Source organism: Symsagittifera roscoffensis, chromosome 3, assembly GCF_963678635.1.
Source record: "Symsagittifera roscoffensis chromosome 3, txSymRosc1.1, whole genome shotgun sequence".
In the NCBI taxonomy this organism is placed as follows: Eukaryota; Metazoa; Xenacoelomorpha; order Acoela; family Convolutidae; genus Symsagittifera; species Symsagittifera roscoffensis.
Window position 1 is genome coordinate 69,008,805 of NC_087064.1, and position 14,993 is coordinate 69,023,797.

Sequence of the window (14,993 nt, forward strand, 5' to 3'; positions counted from 1 at the left end):
CTTTTCTTCCGTGGCCCTTGCTAAGACGTAGTAATTATCCAGGTTCTCGTTTTTGTTGTGTTTTATTTCCTTTTTCAGATCTTGGCGGTCCTCCTCACTGCACTTCAACTTTTTGTCTATTTCATTTAACTTTGTCATTGAGTCTCCCAACTCTACTAAAGTTGTTTTCGTTCCATCAGCTCGTTTATCTTGGCTGGCTGTTGCTTCTTGCGTGACTTCTTCTTTCTCCTTCCTGGCTACCGTCGTTATCGTGGAGACTGTCCCAAAGGTTTTGCTTTTCTCGGTCACTGTCGTTGTCTCCTCCTTCTCTCTTGGCTTCATTCCGACCATCGCAGCAATCCTCTCGGTAAATGACGTTCTCATTCTTTGTGAGTCGTCTTTTTTCGTCTCCGGTGTGTAGGTCGCCTCGTCTCCATTGCCTATTGGTGAGAACTCTATGGTGTTCTTTTCCTGTTCTTCTGTATTTGGCATCGGTGTTGACTCCGTTTCCCTCCTTCCAATTCCTTCTATACTTTGATCTGTTGTTTCTAGGTCAGTCTCTTTTACTGGTATGCTTTGTTCTTCCATGTTTTTTTTGCCTTCTGTTCCTTGTTGCTTCTCGTGCTGACCATATTCACTGAAATATTCTTCCTCATTACTCTCGGATTTTTTGTTGTTGGTTTTTTTTGCGCTGGGGTCTGGTTTTGCTTAAGTCCTGTTCCCCTTCTTTCAGTTATCGATACCCTTTTTCTCCTCATGATTTTTATATACAATTTTCTTTATCTACAATTTTAATAGTTACAAGTCCCTACTGTAAAATCTGATTGAAACTATTAGAAAATTCCCTAATGTATTAAAAAAAACCAGTCTAATTAGCTTAAATCAGTTTTGAGTCTAAATCAGTTTCAGGCCTTAGGACCCTTCGTTCTAGTTTTGGGATGCTTTAGTATTGTCCCAGGATTTCTTGGTACTCTGCTAGGACCCTTCGCTCAAGTGTTGGGATACTTCGATGGGGTCTTGGTGTACTTTGGTACTGTCCTAGTACACTTATATACCCTCCCAGGACCCTTCGCTCAAGTGTTGGACACTTCGTTACTGTCCCAGGACTTTTCTGAAGACTCCTAGGACCCTTCGCTCAGGTGTTGGTACACTTCGTTGCTGTCCCAGGATTTTTCTGAACTCTCCTAGGACCCTTCGCTCAAGTGTTGGTTTACTTCGTTGCTGTCCCAGGACTTTTCTGAACTCTCTTAGGACACTTCGCTCAGGTGTTGCTACACTTCGTCGTTGTCCCAGGACTTTTCTGAACCCTCCTAAGACCCTTCGCTCAATTGTTGGTACACTACGTCGCTGTCCCAGGACTTTTTTGAACCCTCCTAGGACCTTTCGCTCAAGTGTTGGTACACTTCGTTGCTGTCCCAGGATTTTTCTGAACCCTCCTAGGACCATTCTCTCAAGTTTTGGTACACTTCGTTGCTGTCCCATGACTCTTCTGCACTCTCCTAGGACCCTTCGCTAAACTGTTGGGATACTTAGATCACTGTACTAAGACCCAAGTGTTGGGACACTTAGATCACTATCCCAAGACTGAGTGATGGAACACTTGGATCACTATCCCAAGACTGCCGGCAAGACTCTTGTACCTCTTCCCACCTTGCAGCTCAAGTGTTTCTTCGCTTGATTGAAGAATTTCCCCGTACCTTATATCAAGTATTGTGATACCTGATCCACTATCCCAGTACCACCTCTGGAGCTCTAGTATAAAAAATAATCCCCAAAACCCAATTTTGATCAACAAAATTTTCTTTACTAAGTCCCCTAAAATTGCTTTCCCTGTTTAAATCTGATGCAAGTCGAAACACGACTTGTTTGTTAGTCTATAATTTTAGCCGGTTCGTTAAAATTCTTTGAAATCTGGTCTAAAAATGTAAAAAATTCAAAAATTCTAATAAAAATGAAAATTACAAAAACCAGAAAGGTAAGTATACCTAAAACTCATAGCCGACCTATGCCGTCTTTCGTAAAAAATGTCTGGTACTTGACTGTCACGCGTTTTTCCTCCCCCCTACTAGCGGTCTTATTGGGTATCCTCCTTTTGGGTTCCAAAAACTGTCTATTTCCGATCCACCCACCCGATCTGACAAAGTTACCTCATTTAATTCGTTCTTAAACTTGGATCTCTTTGCGTTGCAACTCTTGTTCTGAGTCTATAGATGGATCGCTCTAGACTCTGGGTCTACTAATGTAACTCAATCGAAGAAATTGATTGTATAGTTACTATAATGTGTCCCCCCTTTCCTCAATTTTTAACCACCAACCTCTATCTTTACCAGCCCCCCTTCTAACCTCCCCCCTATCTAGTCCCCCACTTAAGCTGAAAATTACCCTTAAGCGCAATGAGTGCTAAACTTCTCGAGAGAAAGTCCGTAGACCCTGTTTCCAAGCTCTGCTCAAGTAAAAACCTTTCCTCAAAACAGTGGGTATCCGCTCATCCAATTTCACACTTATTTCATTTAATGTAATGTGAATTTTAACGATACCCGGTTGACCAAACAGAACACCTCTGTGTACCTTCCTTCGTTTGCTCTATTCTGCTTTGATCACACTGCTGGCTGTTCACCTGCTGGATGGTCACACTTTCCCCCTGGGCTGGTCACCTGTTTCAGTCAAGTCTCCCAGTGGTCAAGTCTCCCAGTTGTCCATTTTCCCGCATCGCTGGTCACCTGTTCCAGTCAAGTCTTCCAGTGGTCCGCTGATGTCACAAGCTATCTGAAAACCTTACAACGCCCCACACTTGGGCACCTGTACAACGTTGCTGGTTTGATCGATACGATCGGTCTTATTGGAAAACAGTATGGGTATACTATTTTAATTAATATTAAGCATTGCTCCTACTAATCTGGAAGTCAAAGCCACATTCCTTTTTGTATTTTTTACAGTTTGTGTTCGTATTTTTAATCTTTTTTGGTTTTTTGTTTCGTTTTTCGTCTTTAACTTGTTTTTTTTGTCCCCTAGTTGCCCCTATTAGTCGGTTAGCTAAGCCTCGTTTCGGGAAGCGCACCAAGAAATTTCCTCAAGTTTTCTTAAAAAACTAACCCGGTACAACCAGAAGGTGGACACGTTCCCCTTGAACCGCACCACCGGTACTCTAGAATGGTTATATAGCCCGGAGCTGTATCAAGTGGGTTCGATCCCGTAGTCTTGATGTCGTGAAAACACCCAGGAGCGCCATAAAAACACCATGTAACAGTCGCCTACTTAAGTCACATATGAGGTTAAAGAAAAACAGGCCCTATAACCATTTGCTCAAGAGTCAGGGACCTTATCTCTTGTGTTTTTCTACCTCAAGCGGTTGAGCCATTTCGGTTCACTTGCGACATGAGACTAAAACCTGCGTTACAGCTTAAAGGCCACTACCAAGATACCCCCAGTCTAGAAAATAAGAACGCCCTATACTCAGGTCTCAAAATACGCGAACGCCGTTAAAAACTGGGTCGGAACTTTATGTATAGTTACTTTTTTAAGACAGTGGACCTTTCATCCATTTCAGATGGATCAACCTAAAAACTCTCCCTACCTCAACATAACAACATAAAACACACTCAAGAAAATTAAATTGGGTACTCACATACCGACACGACCTCTAGAATCGAGTAACTAAACTATAAAGCAACTAAAATTGATTGGGTAATTAAGTTCAACTCGAGAAGTTCGAAATAAGTAAGTTTTAACTGAAGAAACAAGTTTTTGGTCTGGACCATTGGGCAGCTTCAGCTGTCCACCTTTCCATCGAAGGTTCACTCTGGTCCACTCTAATTTACTTCTCCTCCACTCGCGATCACCTTCTGCCAAGGATAAGACAGCTCTACTCTCGTTCGAATTATGTATTGGAAATTGCGAATAGCAATTTCCCGCTGCTATTTTGACTACTTTCCCGCGATTGTTGTTCGATTCTTCTGATCTTATTTTTCTGGTAATTTCAGTTGTCGCGAGAACCTTGAGCATGACATGCTTAATTCGATTTTTTGAAAAATTGCATTTCATCCCAAAATCAAGACTAAACGTTTTCTCAAGGTAAAACTTCCAAATATGACCGACTGGCACAATTGAATTGAACTGATTGTATATTATATTTTCTCGTGTCGAGTTGCGTGTTCTTATGGAAGAAACGTAACCCGTATCGATTTTAATTGTAAGGTCATCAACACTTGTCATCTTCTTTTATCATTATCACTTCCATATCTAGATAATTCCAAGGATTTTGACTGGAATACGTGATGAAGGGACTCCTGAATGTAACCTCGGTTACTATGATTCTTTTGATCTTCTGATTACCCTTGAAAAGTTTTCATAGTTGCTGCTCGATAAGGGATTCCTAATGCGTTTTTAGGCTGTTTGTGAACGGCTGTTTTTAAGGCTGTTCACTGAGTCCCTTTTCCTGTTTACTTTTTAAAAATACTTGGTTATCGTTGTATCGATATATTGCGCAGCGTTCTATCAATTGATTTCTTTTCAGAATAATGATCTGAACGTGTATGCGCTACTTTATCAATGGAGCTCGCAGCGCTCATTCCTTCCGTTGGCGCTAATGAAAATTCGACTGCAGTTAATGTGCCTGAGCTAGTGGAACAATCTGTGGCAGATGTTCCAAATACGACCAAAGCGCCTAAAGCTAGTGTAGTCCCTGCTGAATCCGGAGCATCGAAAGGTGTGAATCCACATGGGGAAACCTGCGTGAGCTTTGAAATTGAGCTGCAAGATATTTGCGAATACGAGAATACACAGGAAGTTCAAATTTTGCAGTTGTATGAAGACAAGTTCGGCAAGGTCAGATAGTATACCTATTTTTTCTTCCGACCATGGAAAATGGAGAACTTTGTATTCATGTGTGTTCCAGTTTTTGCCTTTCTGGTAGTTTAATCATCGGAATGGGTCGAGTGATGTATCAAAGTTGTCCCATTTCGAGAAAGCGGGTTTAAATTTTTTGAATTTTAGTTCAAAATCCAGCGAGTAAAGCGATCGAGTACCGTTCGTTATATGAAAATTGAACTGTTAGTAGGCGTCGATGCTTAGGTAACTTGATTTTACTAGGAATAAAACTAGTTTTGCAAGTTTAATTTAGCGCTTTCTTGCCAATAGAGGTTTTGTATAGATATTTACACAAGCAGAGCTCTTTTTTTTCTAACCTTAGTAGCAAATATTGTTGCGACCCAAATATTGTTGTGAAAAAATGTGTTCATTTTGATCAATAACCAGCTATTAAGTACAGCCAATGCTAAGGATATTAACACTGACTATTATATTACAAATAGCTCTTTAGCTTCAAGGTTTCATGGGTCTGTAGCGTAGAGGTAGGAAAGAAGACCCGCATCAAAATAAGAGGGTTCGAACCTGGGCAGGGTCAGATGTTTTTAATGAACTTTTTCGTATACTAGCTAAAATACGTCCGCTCTATAAATCGAGGCATGTTAGGTGGTAAGTTTCTTTTTTTTCAACTTGATTGGTGCCGCTAATGTGCCATAATTGGCATGTGTCTCTTAGCAATTATTAGACTCATAATTGGCGTGCGTCACTTAAGAAATTTTGTAAACTCAAAGTTTAACTCATTCAGTTTTTCCCGGTAGTGTTATAGGTCATATTTTTGTTTGTGTATGCGAAGTGCAACTCCGCCTCTGTGTTAAAAATATGTGCAAAGATTCAGAAAAAGTTATCTAATCACACCATGCTCTAAAAACGACACTAATTAGAAGGAAGGAAATTGTTTCCATGAATGTGATCAGAACATTCTGTGCTACTTCAGAGCTTCCAGCTATCCCTGTTATTTATTGGTTTTATGTTTTTTCGGCTACTTTTTTTTGTTTCCTTTTTCCGTTGTTTGAAATGTTTTACTCAAGAGACTATGAGATGAACGAGGGGTTGTATCAGAGGCAGGGTTTTGTCTAAGCTGACGTGCGAACTTCTTAAATTGTAGGACACAATTCTTAACAAGGGTAGCTGGTTGTTATATAAGTTGCATAGAAAGTTTTTACCACAAAATTGATTCGAAAAATGAATATATATAGAGAAATTTTTCGAACAATATTTTAACTTTAGCTGGGTCCCTTAGTGCAATTGTTGTTGATATGTAAATTTGCTAACTCTGGCATATTCATGGGTCCCACCGTTCAAGGAAATTAAGGAAAACCTGGAAAAGTCAGGGAATTTGAAAATGGTCAGGGAAAACCTGGAAAAGTCATGGATTTTTTCAACATTTATGTGTGTACTTAAACATTATAATAACGTCTCATTTATTTGACTTAAGGTCTTGTTTTCACAGTATTGCTTTGAGTTCCGAACAGGGAAGTTGCTGTACTGTCCGGTGTTTTTGGATGAGTGGTGTTCTCTTCAGTAAACGATGTTATAGGAGGTATAGCAACTCTGATATGCATACCCCTTGACATTCAGTGTTTCTACATAATTCATATAAAAAATTGTCAGTTTTTTGATAAAACAGGGACTAGTCAGGGAATTTTGAATTCTAAATTCCGTGGGATCCCTTTAACTTAGTATATTTTTCTTTTTTCGCTTCAAAGCTTTATTCGGTCTTAATAAATTTGGCTTATGTTTTAATGGATTAGTGAACCTATTTTGTGTCGTTTTTTGTAGGGGAAATGGAAAATTGTTTTTTTAGTAAACAATTCATGCCTGTTAAATTTTTAATGTTTTTAAACTTAATCGCTCAAAAGCTTTCTAATGACCACATTTTCTTAATATTTTTGTTCGGCTCAATGAGCGTCGCAGTTTTTTTTGTAGCCAAAAAAATTTCAGCTGCAAATCATTTTTGTTCTGCCATGATTAAATACTGATGAGCAATGTGTGTTCACGTTTAACTTAAATTTTCAGGTTCCTGAGGGTGATCTGGAAGGCAACGAGGAATATGTAACGATGCACAACTATTGGAAGTTTCTGGAGTCTAAAATGGTAAGTTTGGCTAGTTATCAATTTTCAATGTAGTTTGTTGAGTTTCTTATATATCAATCAATTTTCATGCAGAAAGTATACTACTGTCTTAACAGGTTTTCCATGTTTCAGCTTCCCAAATATTCTTCGACCATCAGACGTGATCGCATTGAGGCTAGTACTACCTGCTTTGGTTAACTTATATTAGATAATAGTAGAAGCACTGTTACTAACATGATCGGAATCGAACGAATTAGTTTATGCCAGATGAGAATTTTCAAGGAAATTTCAGTTAGCAGTTGAGTGCGAAAGTTATTTTTCAAATTTGATTCTTGATTGAATAATTTGTGTTTCAATATAAAGCTAGATGTAAATGTTCTTAAGTGTTTCCTCTTTTCGCGCAGCTGACATCCTGACAATAATTTTCTTTTAAAGGATTTGGCGGGTCGCTATGCCAGCTTTGATCTCAGCTCCATTGGCACGGAGGACGAGATCACCACCGAAGACCGGGAGTTCGTCGACAACACAAACATGGTAAGAGCAAAGAAAGAAATATTTTAGTTGACTTTTGTTTGCTTCCGATAATCAATAGATATAAATATAGTCATTCAAACAACGCAAGAGGCGTGTAGTAGGTAAAAAACGAGATCTTAGAGAGCCTGCTCATCAAAGTGCTTAATTTTGGAGATAATCCTGAATAGAAAATTGAATCAGTGAATACGATTCATGCTCGCTGAAGAGTTTTATTAGCACATATTTCTTTGTTAAATATCTGATTTAGAAAAATAACAAGAACCACTCAAGGAAATGGCTCTAGACTTTTGATTAATCTCAGCGGAATAGATATGGGTCATTTTTAAAATTAATCTCTTCTAGTCTTCGGCACAAAACTCTATCTAACTGCAGCTTTAAATCATTTTTAAGTCTTTCTTTAGCTATTTTGGGCCCTTTTAATTGTATCACCTCATCCGCACCATAAGAGTTTTACAATTTCGAAGTTGAAATCACGAAAAGCTGAAATCCTATAAAAAATACCAGCAACAGTAATATATTCATTGCCAGCATATTGTATGATCATATATATATTTTAAAAAAATCGATCATTTTTGAATTTCTCACTGGTCCGTAGATACGTAGTTAAAGAGTCCTTCTATAATTTTTTCCTTGAGTTTGTCTTGACTTACAATAAAGGATGCTGTGTATGGATTTTTTCTACCTATACTTGCCAATTTTTCCACCTACTTTTGCGAATAAGTTGTATATTTTCTTATTATCCGATTGTTTTCAATGAACATTGTGAAACCACTCATTACACCATAAAATGCGAAATAGGGGGTGAGGGGAGGGAGGAAAAAGTCCCTTTTTATTGATTGAGTGCTTTGATATCAGGTCGATTTGTACATTCCTGCCACAATGGTTGCACCCTACCGAGGCTTCTACGTGAACGACGAGCCACTCTACTTCAAAATGTCAGAAGAAGCAGAATCTGACGGGGAAGGAGAGGGTGGGCTGACCTCACAAGATGAGACTACTTCGCCTATTGGAGGAGCGGGGGACAAGGATAAAGAGAAAAAACGGAAGAGGAAACGAAAGGTAGAATGTGACAGCAATGTGAAAATAAATGTTCATTACGACGAAATATTGTCAACTATTTTAGAGCAATGGTCTGTTAAAGTAGATGTTATTTTTTCGAAGTAAATTATTTCATATTTTATCATGGATCCTAACCGCAATAACGAAGTTGTTTCATTGTAAATGACACTAAATTTGTTGTTAGGCTCCTTAAAATATTAGGAAATGTGTTATCATTCAGGAAAATAGCGGGTTCATGATACTATATGGCTGGTCAAAGTTTTCGGAGAAATAAGCGAAGTCCTTCCGAGATGTCTTCCCCTCTCCTACTAATAGTTAGTGCTTATACGAACACAGAATACGCCTGTAGAAAAGTTTTGAGTTAGTCAGCCAGATAGACGATGTAGAAATTTATGAAGGTAATACTGGTATAGCGCTTCCCAGATGTTGTACCTACGCGCGGTGGAAAGCGATACCACAAAAGCAACATCACCTCAAGAAGGAGAAGAGGAAACGACTACGCAAGGAAATCGTTTCAAGGACCCTTTTTGGGAAGGGAGCGGCCCGGCAATAGCCGAACCGAGCACCTCCTAAAACAACCTGTAGGCTATAAAAGTCGCCTCAACGGCCGGGTGCTCAAGGTTGACGAACGACACCAGGCTAGGATTGTAAAATGGTGCCTGATGGACATACATCCGAACCCCGGGCCGAGGACAGTGGACATCAACAGGTGGGCTGAACAGAAGCTTCGGGAGATGCGAGCACGGAAGAGGAAAGAAAGACGCAGTGAAAAAAGAGGTTCCAAATGTACGCGTATGCTAGCAAACCGGAGCAAAGAAGGGAAGGAGCACCTAACGGGGAAAGCGAGAAAGAAAGAGAAAGAACAGTGGAGAAGGAAAGTGAATCAGAAATTCTCAAAGAGAACCAACCTTGACTCTGAGATAATCACGTGGAACCTGCAGAGGTGCAAAATCCAGGTGGATGGACGAGGTCGAATTCAGCATATCCTAGCAGCAGTACAGGAGAACAAATGGGATGTTATCCTGCTGTCGGAAATATCCTCAAAAGAGGAGGGGGTATGGTGGTACGAAGAGGACTCAGTCCTAATCCATGGGAAAAGAGCCGGTATTATCTTAAGAAACCATTGGGCCCAAGAGTGGAAGAAGCAAGGGAGCCAAAAATGGTTGACCGAACGAGTAGCCATGGTAACAGTGAACAACGTTAAGCTGATCGCAGTCTACCAGCCAGTATCGCCGAATGATATAGAAATCGACGAATACCGAAAACAGCTAGAGACAGCGATATCGTGTAGGAAAAAGGACGAAATGTTGCTCATATGAGGAGACCACAATGCTCAAATAGGCAGACAAGATAATACGGGAAAAGAGAGGACTCTGGGAAAGTTCGGGTTACGAGCAAACTCGGTAGCAGGAGACGAAGTCGTCGAGTGGGCGGAAAACAATAACCTGTACATCGTGGACACCTACTTTAGAAAGAATAATAGAGGTACGTGGTGTCATCCAAGAACAGGTAATTGGTACGAGCTGGATTACTTCTTAGCTAAGAGACACAGAAATTTAATCATCAAAGATATGAAGGTGGTACGGGAAGACAGATGGTCCGATCATAGGCCCAAGATGATTAAAGTGAGCTTCAGAGAAAAGAAGGAAAGATTCAACCGTACAAAGCAAGAGAAATTAGACTGGCGGCAGCTACGCATCGAAAAACATCATGATGCGTATCAGGAACACATAAGCAAGGCCTCCCTTTCAAACGAACCCTCTTGGACAGAATTAGCAGAAACCATGAAAAGGGCAGCCAAGGCTGCTTGTGGGTTAGAAGATACAAGAAGCAAAACCAGTCAATGGATGGTAGGCCATGAAGACCAAGCAAGAGAGTTCAAAAGCGGAATTCAAAGGGCAGTCAAAAAACGGAACGAGGCAACAAACGAGGCGCAAAGGTACAATGCAAGGTAAGAGCTTAAAACAGTACGAAAAGAGTATAAACAGAGACTCAGAGAGTGGGAAACAGAATGGTGGGAAGCTCTCTTAGTCAAATGCGAGGAAGCTATGCGTAGGCAAGATATCGGGGAGATGTACAGCATCCTCAAGCAGCTAGGACTTAGAGATTACGCAGTACCTAATTCTAAAGCAACAGTAATCCCAGCGGAAACTTTTAAGCAACACTTCCAGAAAGTGCAAGAAAAGTGCAGGACTGACAGAGAAGATCCAGTCGAGGAGGCTCATACGAGAGTTCGCTCAAACAACACCAGAGGGACGTCAAAAGGCCAAGGAGTGCAGTACAATGCCTTCAGAAGAAGAAATTATCAAAGAGTGGGCGAAGGTTAAGGAAAAAGCACCGGGCGAGGACGACATCCGAATGATCTACCTTAAGTCAGCTCCAATAGAATTCCAAAAGAGAATAGTAAAAATGATACAAACCATGTTCACAACATCAGCGGAATATTGGGATGATATAGTCAAAGTGGGAATCATTATTCCTCTGCACAAGAAAGGAGCGAAGGACAACCCCGATAATTTCCGCGGTGTATGCCTGTTATCCATGGTGAGCCGAATTCTCGCTAGAATTTTAACAACACGACTCCGGGATTGGGGCGAGGAATTTGGCGCCCTAGATGATAATCAAGATGGTTTCAGACAACACAGATCTACGACCGACACCACCCAAATAATGGTCAGACTACAGGAAGATAACCGAAGGATATGCGAATCACAAAGTCTGAATAGAGACCGAGCGTGCCTATTAGATCTGAGAAAAGCTTATCCAAGAATCAATCGACCACTATTGTGGAAAATACTGGAAAGCTATGGGTTCGAAGATAATTTCCTAGGACGATTAAAGGAACTACACGAAGTAACTTCTTACAAAGTGAAAGGTAATAAGGAAGTTAGCTCCGAATGGATACCTCAAAGAGGATTGAGGGAGGGATGTCCTTCTTCCCCAATGCTTTTCAACATATTTCATCAAATCACAATAAGAGCAGCAGAAAAACAAAGGGAAGACAATGGAATAAGAATCACTTACGTACCTGGAAACACCTGCATGACACAAAGGAGAGACAAACAAAATGCTGAAGCGAAGCATATAGACCTCAAATACGCCTTGTTCGCTGATGACACTACTATCTTGAGTAATAGGGAAAGTATGGATGTCGCAAGAGACACCACCAAAAGAGTAATGGGCCTCTTCGAGGAAAAGACAAACGATTCTAAAGAGGAAAACATAACTCTTGGTAAAACCAGTGCGGCAGGAACCAGATTCTTGGGCCTTTGGCTGGGAGAAGCTGAAGACACAAAAGTACGATTACAACGCGGGATGGGAGCTTGGACAAAGGTCAAAAGACGCCTCAAAAACTCAAGGTTAACTAAAAGAACGCAAGCGCGTGTAGTTGAGGCAGTAGTAGAAAGCACCATGTTGTACAACTGCCAAGTACGGACCTGGAATGTGTCAGAAATAAACAGAATCCAAAGGAAGGTAGACCAATGTTACCGTTATGTTTGGAGTTCAAAAACCCAACCACCGCTGAAGGAAATGGAACAAAAACACAAAAACAGTTGGAATGTAAGGAAAGAACTCAGAATAAAATCAGTCAGAAGTAAAATCGAAAAACGGAGTATGAAACGCCTAGGACATATGATACGTATGCCCGACGACAGAAGAGTGAAGCACGTAACTTTTGGTTGGTTAAGCAAGTTAGAAGAAACTGAAAAACCGAGAGCGAAGTACCGTTGTACTCCCAGACAATGGATCAAATTGATGTGCGAAGCAGGAATTGACCAACTAGATATCGAAGAGATGGCAAAAGACAGAAAGCAATGGAAAACAATTATAAAGAACAGAATGACACATCTGGAAAGATGGGAGGAATCCCAAGAGAATGGATGGGAAGGAGGCATAATAAAACGCTCACAAAGAGAGGAAAGCGTCAATCTCGGGTGTAGCCAATGCGAAAAAGTCTGCAAATCTAGAGCTGGTCGGGCAGTGCATATAAGAAGAATGCACAGAGAGAACGCAGAACATACGTGCATCAAATGCCACGCCAAATTCCCAACGAAAACAAACCTGAAGAATCACGAGAAGAAATGTCGAGGAACAACAAGCCCAACCAAGTACGTCCCGGCAACAAAGGAATGTCCAATGTGCAACAAATTGGTATCAGCAACCAACCTAGCGAGACATATGACCAGGAGCTGTAGAAAGCGACATGGGGGACCCTAACAGGGTGAATACCCGAGAGAGAGAGAGAGAGAATACTGGTATAGCTAAAAAGGAGTTACTAAAGCCTAGTATGTGCCACGTATAAAGCCATGGCTATTTCTACAAGCTATATAAGCTATATCAAAAGCTGAATTAAGTATAAGAAGAATACTTGAGACAAATTATGATTGACTTTGTCATATTTGACCGTGGTTGGTTATTGGTGGCTTGCGTCGTGTCGTCTCCTCCTCGGTCCTCGTGTGGCAGTCCTGTGGTAATCTGGTCCGTTGAAAGGACCCGGATTGGGAACATTCAGGTTAGTGAAATAATCAATTGAAGCTTGTTCCATTTGTCTCCTAGCTTCTCTCGATTGCATCCATTCAGCCACCTTTTGTCTGTAATCGTTCCGGACACTCGGAAGTCGCTCCGGATGAAAAGGACCACTAGACAAAAAATATTTTGACATGCAGAAAAAATATATATTTTTTTGATAATCAAGTTAAAATTGCAGGCTTTAAATGATAAATGAGAGAGAATATGATGTTTGAGGTGTGCGGGCAGCCTGTGACTCTTAGCAGTCGGGAGAATTAGTTTTGCGCTTAATTTTTGAAGCTTGACCGAAGTCAAGCTTGTTCAAAGTAATAAATTTATCTTGAGGTTTCTGGTTTTTTCGACAAAACAATTCCCGAAACAGAATTTAGATCATGCTTAAAAATATAAAGAAATTGATCTATATTAACATCACCTCTGCTCCGAATGGCTGCTGGGTGATTGGGCAGCTTCTGGAAAGTCGAGGTCTAGTTCGGCTGCCGCGTTCCATCCTAAGTTACTCCCATCTCTGTCCATCCAGTCAGTCACCTTTTGTCTGTAATCGCTTTGGTCACTAGGAAGTAGCTCTGGATGAAAAGGACCACTATAAGAAAACATGGTTGGGAAGTTGTTTACATTGTTATTTAACATTCAATTTAGAATTCTATTTATGTTTTCTAACAGTGATGTTAGCTATTTTTTAGTGAGGGGGGGGGGTCTGATATAAATTTTTATGAGCGTTGAATTTTTCAGTTCGAAATTTCGGTTTATTTTGGAACTCTTCAACGTGATGTATTCACGTATGTGAAGCTCAGAGCCCAACTTGGCGTCGAGTTCTCCTCAAAAAACTTGATGCTTCTGATTGTGTTGAATTATTTAACAATGTAACAAATAACTTATTTTTTTTCGATAGTTAATTGTTAGTTTGTTTTACCAACTCAGGCCGAAAAATATGTTTACGGTCACCATGTGAAGAGAAAAGGATGTTTGCGGTCACCGTGTGACTCTAAGTAATCGGGAGAATTCATTTTGGCGCTTAATTTTTGGAGCACGACCGAAGCTTCTTAATAGTAATAAATTTATCTTTGAGATTTCTGATTTGTTCGACAAAACAATTCCCGAAAAAGTATTTAGATCATACCTAAAATGTTTAGAAATTGGTTTATGTAAAATCACCTCTGCTGCGAATAGCTGCTGGGTGGTTGGGCAGCTTCTGGAACATCCAGGTCCAGTTCGGCTTCCTGGTTCCATCTTGAGTTTGGATGACTCCCATCTCTGCCCATCCAATAGAACACCTCAGAATTGGGATTTGAGTTACTCTCATCTGTGTCCATCCACTCGGACACCTTGGTAGTGGGCCGGTTTTCCCGTGGCAATTTCCGCAGATGGTGACTCAACCTGTTCAACACTAAAGTGATTGAACATGGGAAATTGTTTAAGTCAAACATATTGTTGGAATGGGGAGGCACCAACTTGTTAAGCACCCCTTCTTTAGGAGTTCGAAAACCTGACGAAACAATCGTTCCAGTAAACACTAAGTTTCAGGGGAAGTGAGCGCCAAAAAAAAACGTTCCTATTTTTTGGGCCAAGTCTTGGGTCCGCTAGTGCCGTTGATTTGAATTTTCGCGGAATAATTGGTTGCTCCGCTTCGCATAAGCATCAACTTTAGGAATAGCGTGGGGGAAGTAAAAAACAAAGTTGTTTGCAATGGCCTAATTTTTCAGCCTGACAATGTTCGTAACAATCGGACAATTTGTATACCTGTAGAGTCCAAGTTCGCCTGTATCATTGTCGTCACCAAACCGCGACTCCTCAGAATCCTCGACAATCGAGTCTCTCCGGACCTTCTTTTGTCTCCTATTTCTATTCATTAGTCGCTCCTGGTCACCACTCCCATCCGAGAATCGGTGGAAGGAAGAGACACTTCTTTCGTCTTCAGAGGATTCACCAGCAGGTCGTGGGTTTATCACCGGGTATTT

At 40.7% G+C, this 14,993-nt stretch overlaps 1 protein-coding gene across 1 annotated transcript in view; it reads left to right on the top strand.

Moving 5' to 3' along the window:
- The first annotated feature begins 4,496 nt into the window (after nt 1-4,496).
- Nucleotides 4,497-14,993, top strand: part of LOC134841995 (uncharacterized) — a 32,094-nt gene continuing 21,597 nt past the window's right edge. The window contains exons 1-5 of the mRNA XM_063858124.1: nt 4,497-4,803; nt 6,859-6,936; nt 7,048-7,089; nt 7,351-7,449; nt 8,305-8,508. Of these exons, the coding sequence (XP_063714194.1) occupies nt 4,528-4,803; nt 6,859-6,936; nt 7,048-7,089; nt 7,351-7,449; nt 8,305-8,508 (699 nt within the window). The 5' untranslated portion in view covers nt 4,497-4,527. The remainder of the gene's footprint in view (nt 4,804-6,858; nt 6,937-7,047; nt 7,090-7,350; nt 7,450-8,304; nt 8,509-14,993) is intronic.